This window comes from Penicillium cinerascens (genome assembly GCF_028974065.1).
Source record: "Penicillium cinerascens strain IBT 15544 chromosome Unknown contig_5_segment0_segment0, whole genome shotgun sequence".
Classification (NCBI taxonomy): domain Eukaryota; kingdom Fungi; phylum Ascomycota; class Eurotiomycetes; order Eurotiales; family Aspergillaceae; genus Penicillium; species Penicillium cinerascens.
The window spans coordinates 1,101,171-1,126,609 of record NW_026695294.1 but is presented as its reverse complement, the minus strand read 5'-3'; the positions used below and the strand labels follow the sequence as shown (position 1 = coordinate 1,126,609).

Below are 25,439 nucleotides of genomic sequence, written 5' to 3'. Positions count from 1 at the left end.
CGGATGTCAAAGGAGTGAACAGACAAAGGAACTGGACGATTCAGTCCGCAGCTCTGGATAATCAAAATCTCTGGACCAGCCAGTGTAGACGAAATAATGTGACGAGCTAAAAGCAAACCCCGAAGACACCGAGTGACGCAAAGCGGATCAACGATAATCCACGATAGCAGATCAAAGGGAAAGCCTATTATCAAGCCGGCATCGGGTCCCATACTTAATTTGCAACCCTCATACACTCACCAACGCAATCGCTAAAGCGCCGACTGAAAGTAAAGAAAACAAAATGCTTTCCAGTTCCACAGAAACCTCCGAGCGAGTTTCTAAATCTGGCGGACACCGTAGGCGCGCAATCTTCTCACGCCTCTTTAGCAGAAAGTAGGACTATTCCCTTTTCACTTGCTCTGGAGATACACTCATCCAGGAGCTACCACCGGGTGGTGTGACGAATGGCACTATATTGCTTGATCTCCCTCCCTTAGACCCCCCAAATCTTCTCATTATCAATTTACTCTGCCATCGACACCCGTTCATCAGATATGGCGAAAACTGAAGCATTCTCTGGAAACACGACAGATTTTGGGGACTTCGTGAAGGATGAAGAAGAAGAACTTGATCTCGAAGAGCTTGTTGAGCTATGGCATAGGTACGATACAGAGGATAACCAAAATGTCCTCTATCCCATTTACCTTGGGGAAATGCTCAACGAGAGGTACCTGGTTGAACATAAACTTGGCTTTGGTGGTGGCTTAACTGTCTGGATGGCATTTGACCTACAAGGCAAGAGAGAGGTGGCCCTCAAAGTCATGGCCCTAGGGAACTGGAGCGTCAACGAAATTCGAATCCAGGATAAGATTATCAAAACGGTACGGGATACTTCTCGTCTAGTCATATATACTACGACTTTCTTTCTACCCCGAGACGATGAAAATTACTAAAGGGTCTTAGTGTTCCCTATAAAAGGACCATCCATCTGCACTCTTACCTTACCAAGGACTCCTATGGCCTCTCGCATGTCTGCTGCTCGACAATTACTAGAGACCGTGGCAAGTTTACATGAAGCGGGGATTATACATCGCGGTGAGTCGATATTCTCTTATCTCGGTTTCTTATATGCTAAGAAAATTGCTATGTAGATTTGAACGCAAGGAACTGTATGTGGGGAATGGCTCCTATCGACGCTCTTAGCAGAAGCGCTAAGTATGAGTTACTCGGTCGGCCTTCAAAGCAGACAATACCTTTTGTCAATCTCTGGAAAAGGGGCGAGCTTGTGAGCCCTGTCAAAGTTCCTGAAGACCTTCGCACAGAAGAATTCTATCTCTGTGATTTTGGTTTAGCAAAGAAAATTGGCGACCTCACCACTCCACGCGGCTACCCACCTATGCATTACTGCTCTCCAGATCGACTTCATAAGCAAGAGCCAAGTTTTGCTTGCGATATGTGGAGTTACATGGCTATTTTCTCTATGCTCTACCTTCTGTTTCCTCCGTTTCCCGCATTTCTTGAAGGTGGAGTTGTGAGTGGGATGGTTGAATGCTTAGGCCCACTACCTGAGCAGTGGAAAGGTCTCTACACACACCCGGGCGGATTTGATTCATGGTATGATCAGTCTCGATCTCCGGATCTAAACCATGACCTTGCTGCGAAAATTGCACATTTTCGTCCCGATGCTGACCTGGCCGAGCGGCAACATGTGCAATCTATTATGTCAAAGGTCTTTATCTACGACCCAGAAAAACGGCCGACCGCAGTAGAACTCTTGCGGGATCCTTCATTCAGGGCCATCATGGACCGGTACGGGTGCTGACTAGAAGTGAAGTGACATACGAGATGAATAGACTGTCAATTCCATTTCCATTCGCCCAAGTCCCGAGTAAAATCAAGTATTTGACCGCGTAGCTTTTTCATTGTGCACCTTCTTCAAGAGAGTAGTCTCGTTAATCTCACTGAATTCTACACCTCTATACTGAATAGTATAAAGGGTAGAATTAAATAAAATACAGTAGACCTACTTTGATTCGGTAGATATAGCTTAGAAAGCAGTCACAATCTCAGCTCTCTAACTAACCGCCAAGCACGCCCGCGGATGACTAGTAAAGTCTGATTCTACTGGAGGCTAGCAGTACGGTGTCTTGAGCAAACCGCATTAGTCACGAATGGCACCATCACGTGCCCCTGTGGGTCGTAGCCACCCAACACCGAGTGATGAATGCAAAGCGGATCAACGATAATCCACGATAGCGACTCAGATAAAAAGGAATGCCGATTATCAAGCCGGCATCGGATCCCATACTTTAATTTGCAGCCCTCATACACCCACCAACACAATCGCAATGGCTCTCACCGCACGCACCGCGACCATATCGCGGGTAACCAACGAGACCAAGATCCAAGTCTCGCTCTCCTTAGACGGCGGCGTCCTCCCAGCCTACGAACCCACCACACACTTTTCCCCACCGAGCGATCCCCAAGATGCCGAAGCAGCCAAGAACGGCATTGTACCTCCCAAAGATGCCGGCCACGCAACACAATTCACCCCTACGCAGCAGATCACCGTGAGCACAGGAATCGGGTTCCTGGACCACATGCTGCACGCACTGGCAAAACACTCCGGCTGGAGTCTGGCAGTGCGGGCCAAGGGCGATCTTTACAGTGAGTCAATTCCCAATTCCCAATTCCCAATTCCCACCAACTAAAAACACCCCACCACTAACCACTTGTTCCTAGTCGACGACCACCACACAACAGAAGACACATTCCTCGCCCTCGGCGCAGCCTTCACAAAAGCCCTCGGCGCCCGTCAATCCCTCGCTCGCTTCGGCCGCGGCGACGCACCCCTCGACGAAGCCCTCTCCTGGGCCGTGATTGACCTCTCCAGCCGGCCCTGGGCAGTCATCAACCTCGGCTTCAAGCGCGAGAAGATCGGCGATCTGAGCACGGAGATGATCACGCACGGTCTGCAGAGCTTTGCGCAGGCTGCGGACGTGACTCTGCATGTGGGCTGTACTTATGGTGATAACGACCACCACCGCGCGGAGAGCGCGTTCAAGGCTCTTGCTGTTGCGATTCGGACTGCTTGCGCGCGCAGAGTTGCGGGGGAGGTCGGGGCCGGGGACATCGTTAGTACCAAGGGTGTTCTGTAAAGTGCTCCACGCAGGGTATGACAAGTGTACGGGTGGGACGAGATATGTGATATGAGTGGATACCTACACCACGCTTTCCCGATCTATAGAAAGGTACGAAGTGTACAGTACAGCAAAACGAGACCATAGAAAACGTTAATTCATAAAAAAGAGTCCATCTAACCCAATGAAACCAAAACCCAAACACCAAACATCAAGTTCGAAGGAAACCAGCTCCGACAAAACCAAACACGATCTGGGACTTAAACACCAAGAGCCTTGACAGCCCTCTCCCAATACTCCTTCCTCTCATCCGTAACACTAGTCCCCACACAATCACTAATGTACATCTGCCACCCGGCCTCATCGCCCTTCTGCAACTTAGCCCGAACATCCTTCGAGCACTGCGTAGTCAAGAACCAAGCCCCGGATCCGAAATCATAAGTCTCGTTCTCACGCAACAAATCCAACAAAGCAGCCGGACTGCTAACCTTGGCAACCTTGTCTTTCAGCGCGGGGATCGAGGCTGCGTATTTTTTGTTATACGCTGGCGACTGCATGTTGCGAGCTACAAACACAAAATCAGTACATGTTCCAAACCAACGAGACACCAATATGGTATGAGGTAGAGGTGGATGGAAAGTTGAAGAGACAAAACTTACTCCCTTGCCCAGGAACCCCCGGGAAATGGTTCTTGTTATACTTGAAATCATCCGATTCAAACGCCATCAGACTGATGACGGCAGCCTGCTCCGCCTTGGAGGTGACGGCATATTTATCGAAAGACTGCGTGGTGAACTTGACTGCTTGTTTGGCGGTTGCGCATTCGCCTTTTGCGGGGGGATTGTCGCAGTTCTTGGACGTCGGTGCGATGGCGAGCATTTGGGTTTCCGTCAGGGCACCCCGGGCGACGAGGGGGAAGGAAAAGGATATCGGAGAGGCGGATGTTATGGTGAGGAAGAGGGTAAGGAGGAGGGTTATGGATGTTGTGGGGAGCATTTTGGCGTTGGAATAGTAAAAGCCAGAGGAGAGTAGATTGGATGGCGTAGAGATGGAAGATGGGGGAGAAGATATAGTGAGATAGCAACTATATCACTCTGAAACTGAAACTAAGTCTGAGTCTGAGACTGACTCTGAATGTCATGCCCTGGTTTGTATACTCCAAGAGAAGAGCGGCAGCAAACACCTTTATAACCAGCTCCGCATATCTAATGGAGGATGAGAAACGCCCAAACATGGGCATTCAGTAATAGCATTGCAGGACCACGCTGGGGGGTATTTGAGGCCCAATCCTGGAAAATCTACAAAGGGGTTTCTGGTGGCGCGGGGAATGCAGATGAAGTATGCGATCCACCAGCCGACTACTCGGAGATTGTGGGAACTGAAACGCGGCGCGGCATTGAAGAACCCAGTCACAAAGCTTATGGAATAATTCTCCATTCATGCAGTAGACAATGCAAGGCACGGGGGCGCTGTTATTGGGTGGGTTGGTGAAACCCTGGCCTGGCGGGACTCTGAGGCGATAGATCGACGTATCATTTCCAAGGTGGGATCGGCGTCTGGGGTTCAAATGTTAAAGTGGAGCGGAGAATCCCTGTTGATAGATTAGATGAACTTGCCGCTCTTTTTATTGATATTGTCTCTCGGTTTAAAGAGAAGATCTGGTATTTATGGCATTGCCATTGATTCATCATTGCCTCGAAATTCTGTCCAAATCACCCCTCATCCCAAGAATTGAAGTCTAGCATGTTTACAAATTGATAATGTGAAAATATAGATGGGGGCAAAAGCAGAAGAAAGAGAAGATCCAGAACACATTTGGTCTGGCAAAGCAAAAAAGACACCAAAGTGCTCCAGGTGAAGCAAACAATCCCGGATCCGGCAGGATTGAGACACCATGCATGTAGCGCTCATAAAAAGAAATCGAGTGTAAAAAAGAAGCTATACACTAAATGCTGTTAGGTATGCAAAGATCGTGTCCAAAGCCGTATCGATACAACTGAAGATTGTAGCTCAGTCGTCCCGGCGACCGAGTTCGTAGGAGGTCTCGGTGACTCCGCCTGCTTCCTCGTCTTCTTTGAAGCTTACGCTCCGCAGGAGCGTGGGCATCATGCGCCGCGCGCGCCGCGTGGGTGAGGATGATAGGCGGGACGAGCTGATGATCGAGGGAATCTTGGTGTAGCGGTAGCGGTACTGGGCTCCCAGGAGCACGATGCGACCGTAGGTCCAGAAAAGGCACAAACCGACGACGGCGGCCAGGAGGAAGCCGCAGAAGGTGAGGAACACCCAGTGTTGGCCCATCTGCTTGTTCGTTAGCAATTGGCCAATGGCCCCAGAGGGTTCCGGATCCATAACATACCCAGAAAATCAGGTGCGCGTCCTTTCCGTGCCAGCTGTTACCGGTGTGGTGGGTGAAGAAACTCCAAGAGTACTTGTTGTACTCATCCTGCATGAGAATTCGCACGCGGCCCGAGTCGCTCGGGTGATCCTGCATGTACTCCTTCCAGATAACCGACAGGAACAGCGGACCAGTCGAGTACATGACGGTGATGTAGGGGAGGAGCCAGTGGCGGTCGTACTGCTGCAGCAACTCGATCACGCGCAGGAAGAAGGGATGCTGGGGCACGGAGCCCATGGCGTCGTTGGAGATACCGGTGGGCACGGTGCGGCGCACCCACGCGGGGTAAGCGAGCAGGGGATCCAGGCGACGGTTGCAGCCCTATTGGTTTGAGTTAGAAGTGCAGACCGCAGGCATTAGGGTCAATACGTACGTCGTCCAGATCGATGTAGGTTCCGCCATAGTGGGCCAGGATGAAATAACGGATGGAGTCCGCGCGCTGGATGGGGTACTTGTAGCCGTCAAAGGTCTCGAGGAACCAGGGATATTCGGCGGCGATAAACTCGCGCGACTTTTCATTCGTCCACAGCTGGAACAATGGTTAGCACAATTTTCACAAGCGGGGTTCACATCGGGTTGCACCAGAGACGTACAATGTACTCGTAGTCCGGGTGCAGGTCCAGGCAGCTCTGCTGGGCTTCGACCCAGACCTCGGGAATGGTCTCGTTCTTGTAGGTCTGGTGGATAATCTTGGGGATGATCTGGGGCCGTTGTTCGATCAGGCTAGAGTTCGGCGAGGGCAACTCCGCACGGTGAATCGCGTCGGCAGCGGCATCCTCCACGAGTAGCGACAGCAGAGTCGAGACACTGCGAATCAAGAGGGAGAGAATGAGGAGGTTGACCAGGATGAAGATCAACAGACCGCGCCTCATGATGGTGGTGGGAGGTCGGAGAATCGGGGAGGATCGAATCGGAGGACAAAATGCAACAAAGCAATTGAACGGAAATTCCGGGGGTCGTCAAATCGTTTCGAAGGGAGCGAGTCTCACGGGCCTTCTAGGCCGGGGGGAGCTCGAGTCGGGTAAAGGGAGGGGGGTTAAATTATCGTAGTCTAGCGCCGAAACATGGAGTGGTCGTGAAGAGGGTAAAAAAAAAAATCCAGACCACACAAGCTCAGGCGCGAGAAAAGGGGACGATAATAAGGAGTGACGAGTGGGGACGCGACAGCAGAAAGGAGCGAATTAATGAAACGGGAAATTCTGAGGGTGAAAAGAGTGAAGAGAGTGAGGGAGTCGCCCAGTACAGAAAGGGGCAAAGAGCAGCCACGGAAGTCAACAGTAGAGTTTACTGGCGCGGAGGCTGAGTTGGGTGGCTGTACCCGTCATTAGTCGAGGTACGTACGCCCTCGTCTCCTTGATTGGCGGCCGTGGCCGTGCCGTGGGGCCAAAGGGGCGTATTTTTTCGTGCCACGGTCTTACCAGACTTTACACCTCTGGGGGAGATTACGGTGTTGCCTGAAGTTACGAGGTTCGACGATGCCGTGCTTTGGTGGTACGATCGATTGCGCGGCAGCGACTTGGCAGTCAAATAGCGCACATACGAATGCTGGGTGAGAAAAGTGGAGTGTCCACTATAAAAAGACCGAGGTAAGTGATCCGTGCTGGGTACCTTCTTTTTTTGTGTGACACGTAATGTCGAACCTTGTACTGGTTACCGAGGCGGTACACGTACTCACTGGCCCCTACTCAGTGGCCGTACTGCCGTACTGCCGTACTGCCGTACTGCCGTACACAGAGTACGCGTAGTACACGTATCGTCGTGCGGCTCACCCCACTGCGTCAAAAAGCGATTAGAAGGCCGGGGTGTTCAAGCGCCCCAACAGAAATGCTGTGGAGCGTGCACGGTGCAAGGAGAGCGTATTCGTATCACTATCCCCAGAAACACGTTGAAGCTACCCTCAGGGCCCTGGTGCACACGCGCCGTGAGTGGCGGATGGCGAACAGTCTTCGAGCCAGAACTCCACAGCCCCCACAGCCCCAAGGAACCACGTACAACTGTTTGCTGGTACGCTCGCGAAAAAGTGCCCCGGCCACCGTGCCTCCACCGGTCCTCCACCGGTGCGTCAGTGCAATGTGAATCCGCCTTGCTCTGTCCACGGTTCGCTTCTTTCGGTACTCGCTGCTTGGATTCGACACTGGAGATAATGAGGGAATGTTCCCGATCCGGATCGGGACGGGGATCAGAGCAGGGTCCCTCGTTCATCGGTAATCAAAAAACGTCTCCAGATTCGACGATGCCGGGATCGGCGTGTTCACTGCCCCGAATGACGTGAGGCGTGTCATTTGGCCGTGGCCTATGTTTTCCAGTCGATCGGCGATGTCTGCACTACTTTAGGCATGGGTTTGGTTGCCGTGGCACTGCTGTCGAGTGGTTCCGTGATAATTACCGTAATAGTTAGGAAGTACGGCTCATTGCGTGGTCCGGGAATCTGGGGTTTCGGCCGTGAGAACTTTCTGACCCCCGCTTTGGCCGACCTCATCTTGCCGGCATCGGCATCCAGGGCTGAGTGGCAGTGCTCTAAGGCTTTACAGCATCTACGGCATTGTCCGGGGGCCGAGTGTACACTCTGGCTTTTGTTTGTTCCTTGTACATGAACTATGCACTCCCGAACGTAAGGAGTAGTCATTTTTTTAAGTGGCATACGGAGTAGTTACAGGTCACATGTATAGGTTTTTAAATGAAAAGGGTATCTATTCGCTATCAACGCTGGATTTAAACATGCCTCTCCCATGACTAACCCCCGGATGCTCGTTTTCCAGCACTCTAATCGCGCTTGTACTACCATCTTACCGTGATGGAAGCTCTGCGTTTGACCCGGTGAGCTGGTCTTTTTCAACCATCCCTTGCTCATTTCTGACGTAGTCCGGGTTCGACTCAAAGCCAATGCAGTGGTTCGTTGGCTTCTCCCATCGCGGACATACCACCCTTTTTGCTCGCATGCCATACTACTGTACCATTCGCTGTAATACACTGGCCAATGGCTTGATCAAAGCGCCACGTGCTCCGTGGCAAAGAAATGCAAAGACTGACTAGTCAATCTTCAACGTCTTGCTGAACATTTCAACGAACCTCCGGCGCGGCAGCGGCCGCAAAATTCCGACCGGCATCAGTCCGGGACGTCTCCTCCACCGGCTCAAACAACCGACGCCACCACAGCGGCGGATCAAGAGGACGATGGCCACCATGCAGCGGCGGGTAGACGTCATTGAAGAAATACCAAATATGGCCAACCACAATCCCACAAATCTCATCCTTAGGAATCTCCCTGCGCACAACCATGCTGAATCCCATCAGGACCCACGGAAGGTAAGGAGCCGTGAAGACCAGCAACCCGAGGAAGCTCAGCCGAGTCTCCGGGTTCCGGCGAGCCCAGATATAGACGAGACTGGACGACAGGGCGGTACCGAGGAAGAGGAGGGAGAAAAAGGGCGAGATGATCAAGAGTGAAGTCATGGCGTAGGTAACCAGCCACGCAAATTGCGCCGGCGAGCGGCCGGAGGATTCTTCGAGGAGGCGAGAGTACCGCTGGAGGAAGAAGACATGGTATATGAGATCGAGATTCAGAGGTCCGAAGTATACGAACGTCGTGAGAAGCCGCCAGTACTGAGATTTGGCGTAGACGGCGCGGAAGCTGTAGAACAGTTGGAATTCCGTCACGACGTGACACTGCACCAACACCGATGTCGCCACGGTAGCTACAGTCCACCACCTAGTAACCGGAGGCATCTCGTAGAACCATTGTTCAAGAGGAAACTGGCCCATTTGGCCATTGTTTTCCCACAGAGCAGCCATGTTGAATAGTCGTGAGAAGATGACAAACTCACAAGGGTCCAAGATGATGCCAAGTAGACCGTATCTCTTATCAGTCACGTGCCACTTCCGCGACGCGTCGAAAATCACGGGGCTGGGCGCTAAGGACGAATATGTTCATATTGATTTCCCAGCCCCCTTCGGCGATTTGCAATTTTGTCCATTCCGGCTCCGTCAATTCCTGTCCGAGAGCTTGTCGACCCCTCCACGACAGCTCCTCGTAACGAAGCGATTCCTGCAAGGGCAAACCGTGGACGCGTGCTAGCCGCAGGGACGCAAAAACAATCGCATCCGATCTCAATCAACTCGAGCCTCACTCGCACCCCACTATAAGACCGCGCAGATCGCGCACACCACTCGCGCACCACAATGGCGACCAAATCAGCAATCAGAGCAGGTCCCTCAGGCACACCGCAACGCGCCCGAGGCCGACCAGCCGGCAAAACAACCACCACCGACTCACCGGCGCGCAAGTCCACAGCGGGAAAAACCAAACCAACGACATCACCCCGAGCAAAGAAAGCCGGAAAGCGGCCTTCAAACGTCCAACGTACGTTCCTCCTTCCTCCCCCTTCCACCCAAAACAAAACGGAGAGAACCAAACTAACAAACCCGCGCAGCCGGAGACCCAACCCCAACAGGCCGCCGCCGCCGCTACAAGCCGGGCACGGTAGCCCTAAAAGAAATCCGCCGGTACCAACGCTCCTACGACCTATTGATCGCCAAACTCCCATTCGCAAGACTAGTCCGCGAGGTCGCGCTGGATCTGCTCCCCGCCGACGTGGGCGCGGAGCTACGGTGGCAGTCGCACGCGATCCAGGCGTTACAGGAAGCGGCAGAGGCGTTCCTGGTGCATTTGTTTGAGGATACGAATCTGTGTGCGATCCATGCGAAGCGGGTGACTATTATGCAAAAGGATATTCAGCTTGCGCGCAGGATTCGGGGAGCGTGGGGGGGTCTTGGTTGAGGTTGAGTGAGGGGATGGGGGGTTTAATCTTAATCCAGCTAGCTGCCCAGAGTGGGTTGGCTGATGTTTTCGGCGTATGGGCATGGTGTCGGGGTTGTGGTGTTACTTTGATTTTTGGGTTTGATGTTGCGCGATGCGCGGCTTGATGGGTTTGCTATTTTTTTTTATACCAAGGGTGTGTACATTAAGCATCGACGTGGGTGCTTTTACCTTTTATAGGATCAAGTCGAATGATGAGTGCTAGCGAGGGTGTCTCACAGGACACTTACTTGCCCTGTTCCAACTGAAGCGGTCCACAATGTAGCCAGCTTGAGGTGTGACTACGTATTTCATCAGGAAACTTCGGAAGTTAATGGGGTATATCTCAAGGTTTAGGTATCAAGTCTTTTGAATTTTTCAATGCAAGACATATATGAGATTCGTGTTCCTGTATCACCCACGTCTCAAGATGAAAAGAAATCGTAGAAACGCCTTCCAGTGTAGTCATGAATTGGTATCATAAATAAAGCACCATCGTAATAAAATAGGCATTAAAGTAGAAAGAGAGATCAAGTTCGTTTCAAGCCCGGGGGCAGGCCCATGATAAGTCGCTGGCCCTCTGCGCGGACGTCACGGGCCTCTTCGCTCTTGCCCTGTCGCTCGAGAGTATCGGCGAGCATCTCGTCAGTGACACTGGCCCAGAGACGGTCGTTGGCTCGTCGAGCCATGGCGCGACCGGCTCGGGCGCTCTTCTCGGCTTGCTCGCCGACCACGCCGCGGAAGTATTTCCAGCTCATGAATGTCAGAGTCATGCAAGTGATCTGGTTATTGCTGATGGCGGTGGCAGACTGCAACGCCTGCTGGAGGTATTGTTTGGTTTGGACCGTGGAGTCGTTCACGGTAGCGCAAACCAGGAAGTAGGCTGCTTGGATGTACTTGCTCGGGCTACCTTGGCAGAAAGACTCGAGAGTGGCCAAAACATTTGGGAGATGGGAATGCGATGGGTGTGCCGGGTCACGGATGATGAGAACGGTGTTGAGAGCTGCTAGAATGCATGTGTCGCGGCAGGGGTCATTGCGAGCGGTTTTGCTGGTTGAGGGGGAAAGCGATAGTAAGGGTGATTGGAAGGTTGCCAGAGCGGCTGATAGATCACCAGTCGCCTGGGAAATGGTTCCAGCGGCGTATTCCATCAAGCATTGAATGGATCTGGGGAGTTGGTGCCCAATATGTTGGGTGACCTGCCGCAACTCCTTCAAGCTCTGGCCAGCCAAATCCCAGTCGGTCCGGGAACACGCCAAGAAAACACGCTGCAGAAGGAAGCTGCAGTAGAGGGATCGGCGCCATTCAACTCTCCGCGTCGCATTCACCATGGACTCGGCGATCTCTTGAGGGGCCTTGAATTCTCCTTGAATCATCCGAAGTCCTTCATCAAGATACTTCTCCGCCTTGCGGCCATCATAAGAATTCTTGGAACTCAAAGTGACCGAGCTCAAGAAGTACGAAAGGGCATAAAGATCGTGCTGGGGAAGCCAGTTGAAGCTCAGAAGCAGCGTCCCATTGTGGACCTGGAGAATGTCGCCCGTATCGATGGACGACGGCCCGGCCGATTTTCCGTTGAGTGGCACAGAGAATGAGCCGTCGGGGCGCCAGTTCGGGTCACTTAGTGTTTCGTCTACCTTGGCCTGCATCACACTTAACTTTTGAGAAGACTGGTTAATGTCGTACTCCAACAGACTGCAGAAGATGTCAACCATCTGTATGAGTGTGACCAGTTGTGGAATGTCGCGAAGTTCCTCATTTAATTGGTGACTTCGTGCGGCGGCTACAGCGCGCTGCGCCTGCTCAATAGCATCAGACCCTGTCCCGTATTGGAGATGTGCCAGGGCTTCAATGATTGCTGCCATTGCCGAGACAGCCTTGTCCCCGTTTCGACCGGCCATGCTGGAAATTTTGTGAAGATGTTGTAATGCCTGCACAGAGTCTTGATGCGACGAAGATGACAAAGACAAGGAAACTCGAAGGAAGCGAAATGCGTACTCCCAAGCAGCATGACGATAACTGTTTTCGTTAGCGGAAAGTTTGCTTGAAGAGAGTCCATGATACACACGCTTCGACATCTTGAATCATGCCATCGACGGCTTTCAGAGCGGCTTTGGGATTGGTCTTGTGGAGCATTCGCGCCAAAAGATGCTGCATACTGTACTTCAAGTCCAGCATGCGGTTCTTAGTAAGGTCAGTATTGGTCTTGTTGCCTATCGAGATCTGTCACTCACTCGCTCACAAAGGTCAATCTATAGAACACGTCAGCCAGATACTTGAAATAGCAGATGTTATAGACCAAAGCGTACCCCTTTGCTCAAAGCTGTCTCGGCCTCGAGATCATTCTCTGTTTCCTCAAACAATGTCCGAGCATACCGTAGTCGCACAAGAGCTTCCTTGCGAGGTTGCAACCGCCAGTTCTGTCGACGTGTCAGTAATTATAAATAAGTAGATAAAAGCCGAGAAAAACTTACCTTCAAAACAGCCTCCAAGCATCCAAGTCCAGTCGCAACCAGCTTGTAGTACTCTTCAACATCTTCATGGCGGGTTGCCAAAGCTAACTTCGTTCCTTGGCGATGCGCAGCATTTAGATACTCATCAGCCAACGACAGCAAAAGGACCTGGTAGTCCACCGGCGGTTTGGTGGGATTTGCTACAGCCGTTTCAGTACCCTGCAGGCTGGGGCGTTTCTGCTGTGGTTTTTTTGCCTGCTGCTTTTGAAGTTGCTTCTGGACATCCGGAGAAGACGCTTGGATTATCGCTTGCGGAATGGCATTCACGGCAGGCGAGGGGGTGGGCCGTGACTGCGCAGACACCTGCGCAGGTGTCGGCGGCGCCTTGGGAGTGGACGGGGGACGTTTCATCTCGACGCTGGGGGTAGGCGGAGCGAGATTCATCTCCACGTTCAGAGCTGGCTGAATTGGCGCGGACTCTATCTTGACGGCCGGTTGAGGCGGCTGGATTTGGAAACTTGACTGTCTTTCAGCGCCTTGAGTGTGGTTTTGAGGAGTTGCACGTGGGGGATGTTGGACTGCAGGTGCTAGCTGTGCTTTTGATGAGGCCGCAGAAGCGATTGAAGGGATCGCAGGTAAGTCACTGGCTGCCGGATCTGAGAGAGCACTGGGGTCGACGTAGTCCGGAGGTGGGACGTATCGTGATCTTGGAGCAGCAGGGAGAGGCGGTTGAACAAACAGCTCCGCCGGATTGATGAACTGTTGCTGCGGCTCTGGGGGTGCAAGAGAAGGAGCTGGCGCCGGCTGGGGCTGGATCTGCGTGGGTGGTTGTGGTAGCGACGGTTGCACCTGCGGCTTCGGTGGTGGTGGTGGTTGTGGGTGAGGAAGGGGCGCATTTTGGGGAAACTGCGGCCGCGGAGACTGCTGCAACTGTTGGCGAGGAGATTGCTGTTGGAGCTGGGTACGGGGAGATTGCTGGTGAAATTGCGGGAGAGGAGACTGTTGCTGCACCTGCTGGTGGGGAGATTGTTGGTATTGTGGACGAGGAGATTGTTGTACATGCGGACGAGGAGATTGTTGCTGCAGTTGAGGAAGAGGGGCTTGTTGGAATTGAGGACGTGGAGATTGCTGTTGCAGCTGGGTACGGGGAGATTGCTGGTGAAATTGCGGGCGAGGAGACTGTTGCTGCATCTGCTGGTGAGGAGATTGTTGGTATTGAAGACGAGGAGATTGTTGCATCTGAAATTGAGGGTGTTGCGATTGAATCGGAGGCGGCTGTGACTGAGGTAACTGGTGTGGGTGGATGAGAGGCTGCTGCTGAGGTATTTGATGCACCTGCTGCTGGTATTGAGGGTATTGAGGATAGGGCATCATCCCCTGGGGATAGCCCGGCGGTTTAGCGTAGCCATTGTATGGTGAATGTGACGGCGCCTGGGGAGGGCCATTGTTGTACACCAACTGCTGGGGGACATGGCCGGGCGGGTACTGGGGAGGAATGTACTGCGGATACTGCCCGGAATGAGGTGGTGGGAAACTCATGGCCCCAACATGCACTCTCCAGTGAAGCTGATAGTTCAGCGCGCGAGGTGAAGCGTCGAGATCCGCCTTGCGCGTCGGGGCGGAGAAACTCGCGGCGGTCAGCTGATAAGCGATAACCTTAGATCCAAGAATGTATATTTGAGTTTGCATGACAGGGATCGTTGTCTTGAAATTGCTTTGTTTCGACTTTGTTTGGTTATTTGAACAAGGCATTTTTCTTCGCGTTTGATTAACTTGTGCTAAATGCACCTCTTACATCTGCTTACTGCGGTAGATAATACCGCCTAATGGGCGATATCTGAAGGTGGCTATAAATCGGAACAGAGGAATAGTCTAGATCGACTTCAGATCGAAATGTCAGACCCATCCGACTCAAGATCGTGGGCTGGGTTAGTGATGGCTGTATTTAATACACAGCGCTTCCGTATTTAGACCCCGACGGAGGATAAGCCGTTTAAATGACTGCCATGTAAAGTGAGATTCACATCCACTTCTGTTCTTCTATCTACAACATCCTACTTCAAATCTTTCCACCGACATTCTCACCCAAAATGATGACACCCCGACTGGAACTCGTCCGGTTGACTGAGGACCACCTCCCCGGCTACCACGCCATCTGGTCCGACAAAAATGCAACTCGATGGAGCCCACACGGCTACTGTAAGACCCTCGAAGACAGCAGAAAATGGATGTCAGAATTACTCCTCTCCACGAACCCAAACGGAGACAACTTCGCCGTCATCATTCGCAAAGACATCGACCCAGACAAGCTTCCTGAAAAGAGGTCCGAATCTACAATCCTCCAACCAGGTGCCTTCATCGGATGGATCGGGACCTGGAGAACAAACCCATCACCAGAAGTCGGCTTCATTTTCCATCGCGATGCATGGGGCCACGGCTTTGCCACTGAAGCACTGCAAGGATTCGTGACCATGTTCTGGGAACTCAAGCTACAATACACTACTCTGGATGCTTGGTGTGACACCCAAAATGCAGCTTCGATCAGTGTCTTGACTAAGTGTGGCTTTGTAATGGAGGAGACTCAAGATGGAGACCACACCCTGCCGTGGATGGACCCGCCTCTTCGTGATAGTCTTTGCTTTCGAGTGAAGCGAGGTGTGAAGATCGATATGTGGTCTCTGGCCAGATGAGACACAAGGCCCATGAAGAGAAAGAGAGTTGTTATCTTTTCTGTCCACCAACGAGACACTGCAGCAATTTACGCATGTAGGATCGGAGTCTCAATTAATCAGATTAAAAATGTATTCATGTTCAATATAGTAATACCTATCCACCGATGAAACGCCTGGCCATGCTTGTGTACTAAATTATATTAACAACCCACGCAATATGCATCCTGTAATTATCTGTAAAGTAGAGTGCACCGGTCTTTGACCCAACTCCTGTCCATATGCACCAAAATATAACACCGCAGGAACGTCTGCGCAAAAACCACTTCACATCATGCGAATAGACGAGTACAATGAATTGATGGGTTGCTCATTCATAGCCGGCCGAATAATTTCTTCATCCAGACTAGGCGCAAAAGTAAGCGGAGGATGTTCTCGCACCGTCCAAGGGCAGAGCTCGTTGCAATTCTCCACACCAACCGAGGGCTCAGCAGGGTGAATTCTTTGATTCCCCCAAGTCGCATCCGGGACCGGATCAGAGCCTCCAAGAGATCGCTGGGTCCAGAAATGATAGGTCGCCCTGCCCGACTCTTCAGAGCTGAACGGTTGTTTGCGAGGGCACTTCAATGTTGTATTACACGCAGAGCAGACGGAGATGCGCTTGCAGGACGAGCAGAATGAATCGAATAGCCGGCAGATGGTGGTCTGGTATACACTCGACAGCCACAGGTCGATAGATCGATGGGCACATCCGAATCGGGGTGTCATGTACTCTTCTTTGCCCACCTGGCCCGACTCGGTTGTAAGCTGGTACTCTGTGCGGATGACCAGCTGATCGTCGTCATCGAGCTCGGGGAGCAATGATATTTTCAAATCGGTCGATCCGTACTTCTCGACACAGGAGTGCCAGCAGTAACGGTCTCCGACCCTGTCTCCGAACTGAGACTTGAGAGCATTTAAAGTGATCTTTCGTACTCGGAGATGATCCACGAGGTCCATCTTATCTCGGTAGGTCAACTTCTTGCACGGGCATAAATCGACGATTCCGGCGAGTTCACCCAGTTTGCATGTTCGTTGCTCCGATTTGCGTTTCAAGTCACGGGGAGAAAAGGCAGTCTGAGGATGCAGTTTCAGGCACTTGGAGCACGCACGCCAGCGAGTATTTTCCAATAGGTTGATAAACTGCCAGCGCGGCGTGACGAAGTTATGTCCATTTCGATAGTGGTGGAAAAGTGGCGCAAAGTCTCGAGTAAATCGCAGGGACTTGGAGGCGAGGATTTCCCCGGATATAGCAAACATGCGCTTGCAGGTCAGCGCAAAAGCGGCTTCCGGGATGAGGGTGAGGTGGGAATTGATTTCCAACAGCAGCTCGGTGGGCAGTTCCATAAGGCGACAGCGGCCTGAATCTTCCTCCTTCTGCTGCTTTCGCGGACGGGTTATTGGCCACGACTTCATTCTCATGGCGATTCTTAATCTCTGGGTAGCTCGTTGGAAACGTTCTGGCATGCCAGATGGGGACTCTAATAAAGCCATGGGAAGCACATGTGTAGTGTGCTCTTTGTATCTGAGACGTGGCGCTTTCGCAACGCTTTTATGACCAGGCCCCATGAGAAGGAATCAAGTGAGAGGGTTGAAAGCGGGTGTTGGGCGTGCGACGAGGTGAGCTGAAATATTATGCCCCAAGGACGAACGGCATCGCGTGACGAAGAGGCACCATCTTCAAGAGAAAAAGGAAAGAAGAAAAAGGGTGGATCTCTTGACCTTGAAGTAGGACCTTGAGACCGATAAAGTTGCATGAAAACGGACCATGGGATTGGGTCACAAAGGGTTGACGGTAATGCTATCAGCATTACATATAGGGCTAATCGACTAGATCATCGCTGGGGCAGCCCGTTCGCCGTCCGATGATCCAAATGCAGTACTTCACAATATCTTACTTCCTCTTTCGATATAACCCTGTGGAATATCCCTTTAGATAATATCTATTGTTGGAGGTCGCTGCCACGAGTTGGCCGGAAGCCGTTGAACTCTCAAGGGCTTCTACCGCATGCGGAAGGCAGATTGCCGCATCGAGCATCATCGCATCATCACCTCCATTTTTAGTGGAGGAATCCCCCATTCCCCCCATGTTCAGCCTTGGGGTGTTTTCGGTTATCAGAGTTTCTGCACAGACTACCATGACCCTGTCAACTGACGGATCAAAGTCGGGGTCCCATGACAGGCGTTCGTGGAGAGACATTGGCTGCCTTAGGCAACGAGACATGACTCAGCCCCTTATCAGCGGGATAGTCACGTGGTGTAGAGATAAGATCGGCTTGGTGCTTAGTCAGACACCATCGATCGGGTGATGCCGAGGTCCCCGTCATATCAAGGCTTTTCTCTGTTACCATTATATTTTGAACCCATAGAGAAAAGTCTTCGTGCCAAGTCTTGGTCGTCACTCACTTTCACATTCGTTTCTGCATAGTACCTTATGCCAGACTTTGCAGCAGATCTTCTTCGTTCATTCCCTGTATCGCTCCTCTTATCGGGGTTATTTGCAATGGGTCTACTCTCATGGCTGCGCCCTAGCGGGCGGATCTCGTTCTTCCACGCCAAGGACAATAAGCTCCTTCTGACCAAAGTATCGGGGAAGACTGGCGCAAAGGAGCAGACAACCCTGGTGGATGTCTGCCGTGATGCGACTCCGGAGACCTGTCATCTCAATCCTTTTCTGTTCAACGGCCATCTGCAGACCGCCTGGACGGTGATGAAGCATGACAATGTCCCTGTTTACTACAAGCGGAAGATGTTCGAGTCGGAATCCCCCATGTTCACAGGACAGTATGCCATAGATTTCGTCGTCAAGCCTTATGACATGCCTCCGGAGGGTGAACTTACTGACCAGGCCCGCAAATACACTCAACCAGAGGGTCTGCCACCTCGAACCTCGTTCTATTCACCAGAAGAGCTCTCCGCTCTGCCCTCGGACGACACAAAGCCTATGCTTGTTGTCCTTCACGGTCTGAGCGGCGGCTCTCACGAAGTCTACTTGCGACACGTCCTTGCCCCTCTCATTGAAGATGGTCTGTGGGAAGCGTGCGTTGTGAACTCGAGGGGATGCGCGCAGACAAAGATCAGTACCGGGGTTCTCTACAATGCTCGTGCAACTTGGGATATTCGCGAGGCGGTCAACTGGATCAGAAAGACGTTCCCTAACCGACCTCTGTTTGGCATTGGGTTCTCACTTGGTGCCAACATTCTTGCCAACGTATGTACTGTCGAGTTATTTGATTCAGTACTGTGAACTAACATGGATACAGTATCTTGGTGAAGAGGGTGACAATTGCCAATTGAAGGCTGCTGTTATCTGCGCCAGTCCTTGGAACCTGGATATTGGCTCTGCCTATCTTCAAAGTACTTGGCTGGGCAAAGAAGTGTATAGCAAGACGATGGGTACCAGCATGAAGAACCTTTTCGAATCGTGAGTCTTACTTCTCGTGTTATGTCTACAAAATTACTAAAGTAGTGGATTTAGACACGTCGAACAGGTCTCCAAGAACCCTCGCATCGACGTTGACGCCGTGCGAAGCATCACCTACTTGCATGAGTTTGACCGGTATGTAAATCTCTTTTTTTAATTTTTCTTTTATGCAGGGGTTCTCGATTTCTAACTGGCTTTATACAGCGCTCTGCAATGCCCAACATGGGGATATCCCACCGAAGGCGCATACTACCGGGATGCCGCATCCACCGATGCCATGCTGTCCATCCGCATTCCCTTCCTCAGCGTGCAGGCCGAGGATGACCCCGTAAGTCTACCGCATCGACCTTATTTATCTGAAAGTACCTACTGACAAATGAAAGATTGCTTGCCGCGACGCACTCCCCTTCCAGGAAATGACCCAAACACCATACGGAGTCATGTTAACCACTTCATGGGGCGGCCACCTCGGCTGGTTCGAATTCGGAGGAGACAGATGGTTCGTCAAGCCAGTGACGAACTTCCTGAACAAGATGGCTCGGGAGATCGACACCCAGATTCCGGGAGTTGTGGAGCACCCGGAGAAACTGCCCGGACGGATCGCCCACCACGCTGGCTTGGACAAGGATCCCGACGTGGCACCCAAGCCTGTCTTTAACCCTGTGCACCGCAGACTCGATATGAAGCTGGCGCAGTAGTGGATTGTACATTTTGGAGACTTGATGGACTCCGAACATTCAACATATGTTTCTGGGGGGCAGCAGTAAGATATTTACGTGTTGCTGCTCGGTATATAGACTATATTATAGAGGCATTTTCATAGCGTTGATAGTTTCAGATAAATAGTATTTTCATTTTCTTCATGAATCTGTTTTCGTCTGTACCACTCATCCCCGGCGGCTTCCAGTCGTGATCTCCCTAGGGACAAAATCGAAGCCGAGGTACTTCAAATTATTTCCAACCCATCATCCTTTCACAAATAAATATGCTTAATCTCATCGATATGCTTATTGGTCTACACGCAGCGGTGCAAACTTCTCCATTACACCTGCCAGCTTATAGTACTGGCTGCTCGCATTCGGACTGATTGCCTGGTCTCCCTTCATATTACTCCAAGCAGTCCATCCTTTCCACACGTCTGAGTTATCCTCGAAGAATTCCAACACTTTTTCGATGATTTCTGCACACGCATCATTAGGTCCCCCTCCAAATTCAGTTAGCATCGCGATCGCATTATGGCTGCGTAATGTACTAGTGACCGCCTCGAATGGGAGATAGAAAAGCCACCATTCCAAACAATCTGCCGATCCTCCATTAAGAATGTCAAAGTACTGATGCAGGTCGAATATGATTTGGCCTCGAGGAGCCGTGTCCAGCAGCGGAAGCAATGCCAGTGCGGATCGGAGCTCCCAAGTCGTCACTGTCGCCGCGTACGGCCCTGCGATGAGAATTCGATGTGAAGGTGCCTCCTTCAAGATCGCCTGAATGGCCTTTTTCATAGTATCGGCCCATAGGAAAGCGCTCAAACCCCACGCTGTTTTGAGTTAGCTTGTGCTGTCGAGATTTCTAACTGATTACTTACGCTCATTCATCAATTCGAAAATCACGTTTGGGTTGTCCTTATAATGTGCAGCTAGCTTGCCCCACAGATCCGTGAAGTTGTCGTCAGTCACCTCTTGGGGAGCATCAGGCAGGTCCAGCAGAGGCTGTCCAATAACAGCACAATAATACCGGGCGTAGTTGTGAATATCTAGAATTACCGTGCTGCCATTCGATGTGATGATGTTAACGAGGTTGTCGAGTTCTGACAGGGTCGTTTGATTTAGCGGGCCGTTTAGCCCATCCTGAATATGTCCCCACGCAACAGGCAGCCGGATCATGTTGAACCCCAAGTCACGCCACTCCCAGTAGAGCTCTGGAGGATCAAGGTACGGGTAGTTTGTTTGTTTTCCTCCACATGAAGTCGACTCAAATGACGTGTATGCCGTGCCGAGCAGACTAGCGTCGGCCGCAAGTCCAATAAGGTTGACACTGGTCGCTTTCAATCAGGAACGGTGATCCCACCCCAAGACTTATCAGCGAGTAAAGCTCACCCTGCATACTGTATAGCAGCAACTCCATGCATGCATGAACTGACCAGAGTCGGTAACCAAGTGCTAATCTTCATATTGGTAGTTGTCAATTGAGTGGAGAGTTGATGATTCTGCAGTTCTCCAAAGGCTGCGCGAACATAAATATTCGATTGCAGAACAACCGAGGTCAAGCCCCGCTAAGAGTACTGAAATGAAGATCGCATGCACGAAAGATTGCATGTGGTGCGATATGTAGGTATCTGAAGTAAGAAATAAATTAGGTAAGTCGATGAAACATTGCTGTCGCTACTATGCATAATCGTGTTGTTCCCCGCTCTGTCGGCATGCGAAATAACTCCGGCCATTCTAAGCTGTTGTCAGCATGGATATCTTGCAGATACTTCAAGGTGAGGGGTACAGTACTAGTGCATATTCACCCCGGCCCTTCGTTGAAGTTGAGTATAAACCACTGCCCACTAGACTTGACGGGGAATCAGATTTTAGACTAGTGGTTATTGGACAGTTCACTATGATATAAATGACTGTTTCTTAGGCGCCGCACAGGTAGGTAGTGGTCGTTACCTCGGAATTAGTAGGCCTTAATATATAAATAACAAATTATGGCCTATGCGTAGCTTTATCAACAGATATACCCGGTTCCTCAGTGGAGCCCGGTAAAACCTTCTCCTGTAGATAGCTAGCAGATTACTATCAACCCTCTATAAATAAGTGCCTTTAGTAGATAAATTCTATTCCTCCTCTCACCAAGCGCGGATGTTATTACAGATAAACGCCTTCTTCTCTATATTCTCTTCCTAGGTTACAGCACACTTTTCCACTTCTTTCTGTATTCCTCACTTCTTCCTGGCTCATCCCTGGCCGATACTGCCGCTTTGAATCCCACGCGCTGTGCGAGCTGCTGAAAATCGATACCCTCCGGCGAATTTCGCGTGATGCCATCAAAGATAGTCGCAAGCCTTTGAGTTGAGCAAAGCATGCCTTCAATAGAGCTGTTGATGACTTGCTTTTGCATCCAAAGCTGATTGACAGGAACGCTCTTGATTCTTTCGGTGAGAAGTTCGACCGTCTCTTCCAGCTGTGCTTGTGGCACGGCTTTGAGAACAAGACCCATGGCCGCAGCTTCCGAGCCGCTGATGAGATCACCCGTAAAGAGCATCCTCTTGGCCTTTTCGGGCCCAATGCGATACGACCACATTGCTGTTGTTGGACAACCCCAAACCCTGCTTGGAGGATAGCCGATCCTCGCGTCGTCTGCCATAACAACGAGGTCGCAGCACAAGGCAATGTCGCTTCCTCCTGCGACAGCTGCTCCATGGACTTGTGCGATTGTTGGCTTGTAACTGTGAAACAACTCAGAATAGCAGTCTGTGCATTCCTTCATAGATGCATATTCATGGAACGGCTCATAGCCTTGACTGAGGTCCTGGCTGCCAGCTGTCTGCCCGCGCTCGGCGTTTGCGGCGTAGATATCGAGATCATAGCCACCGCAGAAGCCACGTCCATTGCCCTTAAGTACAATGCAGTGAACATTAGGATTTGCGTTGGCCAACCGGACTGCTGCGCGTATCTCGAAGGGCATGTGCTGGTCAATAGCATTGTGCTGCTTTGGTCGATTTAACGTTATATAGGCAACTTTTCCATCTGCTGATGTATTGTAGAGCAAAGACTTGAATGTTGTTGGGTCCATTTCGATGGATGGTTTCCGCAGTCGAGTATAGTGTCTTGCGGGACGGCGTGGTACATGTGTTGTTCTAAAGTGAACTTGGTTTGGGGAAATTGTTTCAAGGCTAAATAAATTATGAGCTGTACAATCGCTATTATTAAATAATCACCCAGCCGAGCCGTAACAACAAAATACCAAGGACCATGTGGTCATCGATGGTTCACCTCGGCTATCCAGTTTCGCCCCTCGGTATGTCCAATTTCCCCGCCGTGTTTCAGTCCCCGTGATTTCCCCACAACTTAACGACTTAATTTATCGCCGTAGTAGCACCCTGTACCTGATTGGTACATAGATGACCCCAGATTTGATTTGAAAAACTAAGGACCGATATCTAAAATTCCTTTATAAAGGTTTAAATTTTGAATCGTTCTAGAACATGAGCTGACGTAGCAACCCTAGCGTCTGAAGAGTTCTTTATAGATATTCAGTAATTTCTCCAACACTACAAAAGGTGAAAAAACTCAACGATCATCTCAAAAGCCATATGGCGTGAATGGAAGACTCAAAATAGGCCCATATCAATGGACATCGAGATTGGCGGTGATCTATGATTTCAAACGTTCCCTCAACATGCTATACGGTGTCGTCCAGTGAAGATCCGCCCGCTTTTTCTAATTGATTGGGCCAAGACGTTTAAGCAAACATTGCTTAAATGGGATTTTCATTAGAGAGATCCTCCGTATTAGATCAGTTGTTCGTTCTTGCTAATAAATGCAAAAGGAGGGACAAAAATTACACATCACGTGCAACTTGAGTGGGAGGGTTTATATCATCATAATTAAGTCAGGTGGCGTTCAGATCCAAACAACAGATTCCACACCCATCATATCAGCTGCAGTGGGAATTTTCAAAATACGCTGCAGACGAGCATGTGGGGTTTTTGCATGATAATGCAAATGAACCCGGTTGAAACACGTAGTAATCTGTGAGAGGTGTCTCGTAAGAACACTTCAGCTTGGGAGTTACTTCCCTTAAGCACTTTTCTGGAATACAAACCATTTTGGTATTTCCACAGTAAGTAGGTATCCAAAAGATGGATTTTGCGCATGATCCAGTTATAGTTGACGTAGGCGTCACATACGAATAACGTCAAGCGTGGTACGTGCAGCCTTATTTGATGCTGCCTCCGCTTCTGAGCAACTTTCCTTTGTTTTCCCTCGTACTTCATTACTCTGCTATGGCACCTCAGCTGGACTATGTTTTCACCATGCGCGCCTATCTCTCCAGAGAGAACGGTTTAACAATCCCCAAGATCAAGGACGGACCATCACGCGTCATCGTTCCCATCACACACGGCTTTATAAATGGCTCTGGTATAAAAGCAACAATTATACCAGGTGGTGGGGATTGGATTTTGGTACCACTCATCTCTTCCTTACTCCTCAGCGGTGATTGAATATTTTTTCACAGATGGATCCGTTGACAAACGTATGCTATATTAATGTGCGCTCGCAAGCACGTACCGGAGATGGAAAACACAGCATCTATGTCCATTATCACGGAGTTCTCAAAGTGGACGAAGCAGGCAGTAAAGTCCTGAGCGGGGCTGCCGATGCTAAATCAACGCAGTATGGTGACCACGAATGGTTCGCATCGCCTGTCATCGAGACGGACGATCCCGCTTGTAAATGGGTCGAAACTTGTTTGTTTGTGGGTCAAGGTCGGTTCATCGTCGATGATGAAGGCTCCGCAGTCGAGTATCAGATTTATAAAGTGGGAAACTAGCGCCGTCAAAAAGTGTTTTAATCGAATTCACGTTATGCCTTGCTGCAGATTGGATCTGGTTCAATTTAATGTCTCATGACGAGCAAAAAGAACGTATTTATTTCCATGGCTAAACTGAATAACGAAAGTAGTCGCACAAACCCTCTATGGAAATTGTTTTGAAATCGACATGCTATGCACAGGCTAGATTTACCCGAGAGAAATCATGCGGGGCAGAGGTAGTGTAACCATGGGAGCCACCATAGTCTAATTCCATTTTGGGACCATCGGCTTCTAGGCCCTCCTTTGACAAGATATTGAAGGATCTAGGCCGATTCTTGCACTCTTTTCGGGAGCGCACTCCGTGGGCTTGGAAGTCGTGGCGTAGCCCCGGGAGATCTTAAGTGCGGGGCACGAACTTCTTCTGGAAGCCCTTCCGTAGTAGTATATGATTGGTTTGGATTTGCTTCGAAAAAAAGGCAGGTAGACTGGATCCAGTCGCTCATGCCAAAACATTAAGAGGACATGGCCAACCAATTTGTTTTCTTCCGGAATAAGGCATGAAAAGCGACCATCTGACCGACGCACATGTGCCAATTGAACAGGCCGAACGCGAAAGATAATCTGCGGAATTGACAAAATATTGGTTGGCCAGTGAATCCCGACCAGCAGAACACGGGCCCACTACGCCACTGTCCGCGTTGACCACAGGGTCTCCAGCTAGAATGCAATGTCACCATCTTAGACTACCCTGTAAGTTAGAAAAGCAAAAAAAATTGACTATTTGTGGGACAGCAAGATACAATTTTGTCCGACCGTGGCGTTCTCGATGACGTGTTCTCGTATTTGAAGGGAGACAGTCGACCTCATACGTCAGCTACCAGTGAAGATTACAGATACATACACCGGATAGACTGATGCATTCCGTTTGGACATCGAGATTTTAGGCACTTTTAATCAGAGAAATAAAGGTATAAAACCATATCTGCTGGCCCGTAACTAATATACCGCGCTCGTAGAAA

The 25,439-nt window shown here is 50.7% G+C and overlaps 12 protein-coding genes across 12 annotated transcripts; 5 read left to right on the top strand and 7 right to left on the bottom strand.

Annotated features, from left to right (window-relative positions):
- Positions 1–536: 536 nt before the first annotated feature.
- N7498_004871 (uncharacterized protein) lies at positions 537–1,792 on the top strand (the record flags this gene model as incomplete). The annotated part of the gene is made up of 3 exons (XM_058451933.1): positions 537–879; positions 1,036–1,077; positions 1,119–1,792. Coding segments are annotated over 3 exons (1,059 nt in total), but the record flags the coding sequence as incomplete, so codon positions are not given.
- A 538-nt stretch (positions 1,793–2,330) lies between these two features.
- Positions 2,331–3,140, top strand: his3 (imidazoleglycerol-phosphate dehydratase HIS3; the record flags this gene model as incomplete). Its single annotated transcript, XM_058451932.1, has 2 exons — positions 2,331–2,649; positions 2,725–3,140. The coding sequence occupies 2 exons, from the start codon at positions 2,331–2,333 to the stop codon at positions 3,138–3,140; spliced, it is 735 nt and encodes a 244-aa protein (XP_058308470.1).
- Positions 3,141–3,382: 242 nt separating this feature from the next.
- On the bottom strand, positions 3,383–4,118 carry N7498_004869 (uncharacterized protein; the record flags this gene model as incomplete). The annotated part of the gene is made up of 2 exons (XM_058451931.1): positions 3,383–3,687; positions 3,782–4,118. 2 exons carry the CDS (start codon positions 4,116–4,118, stop codon positions 3,383–3,385), a joined length of 642 nt encoding a protein of 213 aa, XP_058308469.1.
- Positions 4,119–5,132: 1,014 nt separating this feature from the next.
- On the bottom strand, positions 5,133–6,389 carry N7498_004868 (glycosyltransferase family 32 protein; the record flags this gene model as incomplete). The annotated part of the gene is made up of 4 exons (XM_058451930.1): positions 5,133–5,420; positions 5,479–5,838; positions 5,891–6,046; positions 6,111–6,389. The coding sequence occupies 4 exons, from the start codon at positions 6,387–6,389 to the stop codon at positions 5,133–5,135; spliced, it is 1,083 nt and encodes a 360-aa protein (XP_058308468.1).
- Positions 6,390–8,577: 2,188 nt separating this feature from the next.
- derA (putative ER-associated proteolytic system protein Der1) lies at positions 8,578–9,309 on the bottom strand (the record flags this gene model as incomplete). The annotated part of the gene is made up of 1 exon (XM_058451929.1): positions 8,578–9,309. One exon carries the CDS (start codon positions 9,307–9,309, stop codon positions 8,578–8,580), a length of 732 nt encoding a protein of 243 aa, XP_058308467.1.
- Positions 9,310–9,696: 387 nt separating this feature from the next.
- N7498_004866 (histone H3 family protein) lies at positions 9,697–10,294 on the top strand (the record flags this gene model as incomplete). Its single annotated transcript, XM_058451928.1, has 2 exons — positions 9,697–9,877; positions 9,948–10,294. The coding sequence occupies 2 exons, from the start codon at positions 9,697–9,699 to the stop codon at positions 10,292–10,294; spliced, it is 528 nt and encodes a 175-aa protein (XP_058308466.1).
- Positions 10,295–10,842: 548 nt separating this feature from the next.
- Positions 10,843–14,454, bottom strand: N7498_004865 (uncharacterized protein; the record flags this gene model as incomplete). Its single annotated transcript, XM_058451927.1, has 5 exons — positions 10,843–12,331; positions 12,381–12,496; positions 12,547–12,564; positions 12,622–12,732; positions 12,787–14,454. The coding sequence occupies 5 exons, from the start codon at positions 14,452–14,454 to the stop codon at positions 10,843–10,845; spliced, it is 3,402 nt and encodes a 1,133-aa protein (XP_058308465.1).
- Positions 14,455–14,855: 401 nt separating this feature from the next.
- On the top strand, positions 14,856–15,455 carry N7498_004864 (GNAT family N-acetyltransferase; the record flags this gene model as incomplete). The annotated part of the gene is made up of 1 exon (XM_058451926.1): positions 14,856–15,455. The coding sequence occupies one exon, from the start codon at positions 14,856–14,858 to the stop codon at positions 15,453–15,455; it is 600 nt and encodes a 199-aa protein (XP_058308464.1).
- Positions 15,456–15,761: 306 nt separating this feature from the next.
- N7498_004863 (uncharacterized protein) lies at positions 15,762–16,895 on the bottom strand (the record flags this gene model as incomplete). The annotated part of the gene is made up of 1 exon (XM_058451925.1): positions 15,762–16,895. One exon carries the CDS (start codon positions 16,893–16,895, stop codon positions 15,762–15,764), a length of 1,134 nt encoding a protein of 377 aa, XP_058308463.1.
- Positions 16,896–17,907: 1,012 nt separating this feature from the next.
- On the top strand, positions 17,908–19,595 carry N7498_004862 (putative hydrolase, alpha/beta fold family; the record flags this gene model as incomplete). Its single annotated transcript, XM_058451924.1, has 5 exons — positions 17,908–18,684; positions 18,737–18,897; positions 18,952–19,032; positions 19,102–19,225; positions 19,281–19,595. 5 exons carry the CDS (start codon positions 17,908–17,910, stop codon positions 19,593–19,595), a joined length of 1,458 nt encoding a protein of 485 aa, XP_058308462.1.
- A 309-nt stretch (positions 19,596–19,904) lies between these two features.
- N7498_004861 (glycoside hydrolase family 5 protein) lies at positions 19,905–21,064 on the bottom strand (the record flags this gene model as incomplete). Its single annotated transcript, XM_058451923.1, has 3 exons — positions 19,905–20,431; positions 20,480–20,928; positions 20,991–21,064. 3 exons carry the CDS (start codon positions 21,062–21,064, stop codon positions 19,905–19,907), a joined length of 1,050 nt encoding a protein of 349 aa, XP_058308461.1.
- Positions 21,065–21,789: 725 nt separating this feature from the next.
- Positions 21,790–22,677, bottom strand: N7498_004860 (secondary metabolism biosynthetic enzyme; the record flags this gene model as incomplete). Its single annotated transcript, XM_058451922.1, has 1 exon — positions 21,790–22,677. One exon carries the CDS (start codon positions 22,675–22,677, stop codon positions 21,790–21,792), a length of 888 nt encoding a protein of 295 aa, XP_058308460.1.
- Between the last annotated feature and the right edge of the window lie 2,762 nt (positions 22,678–25,439).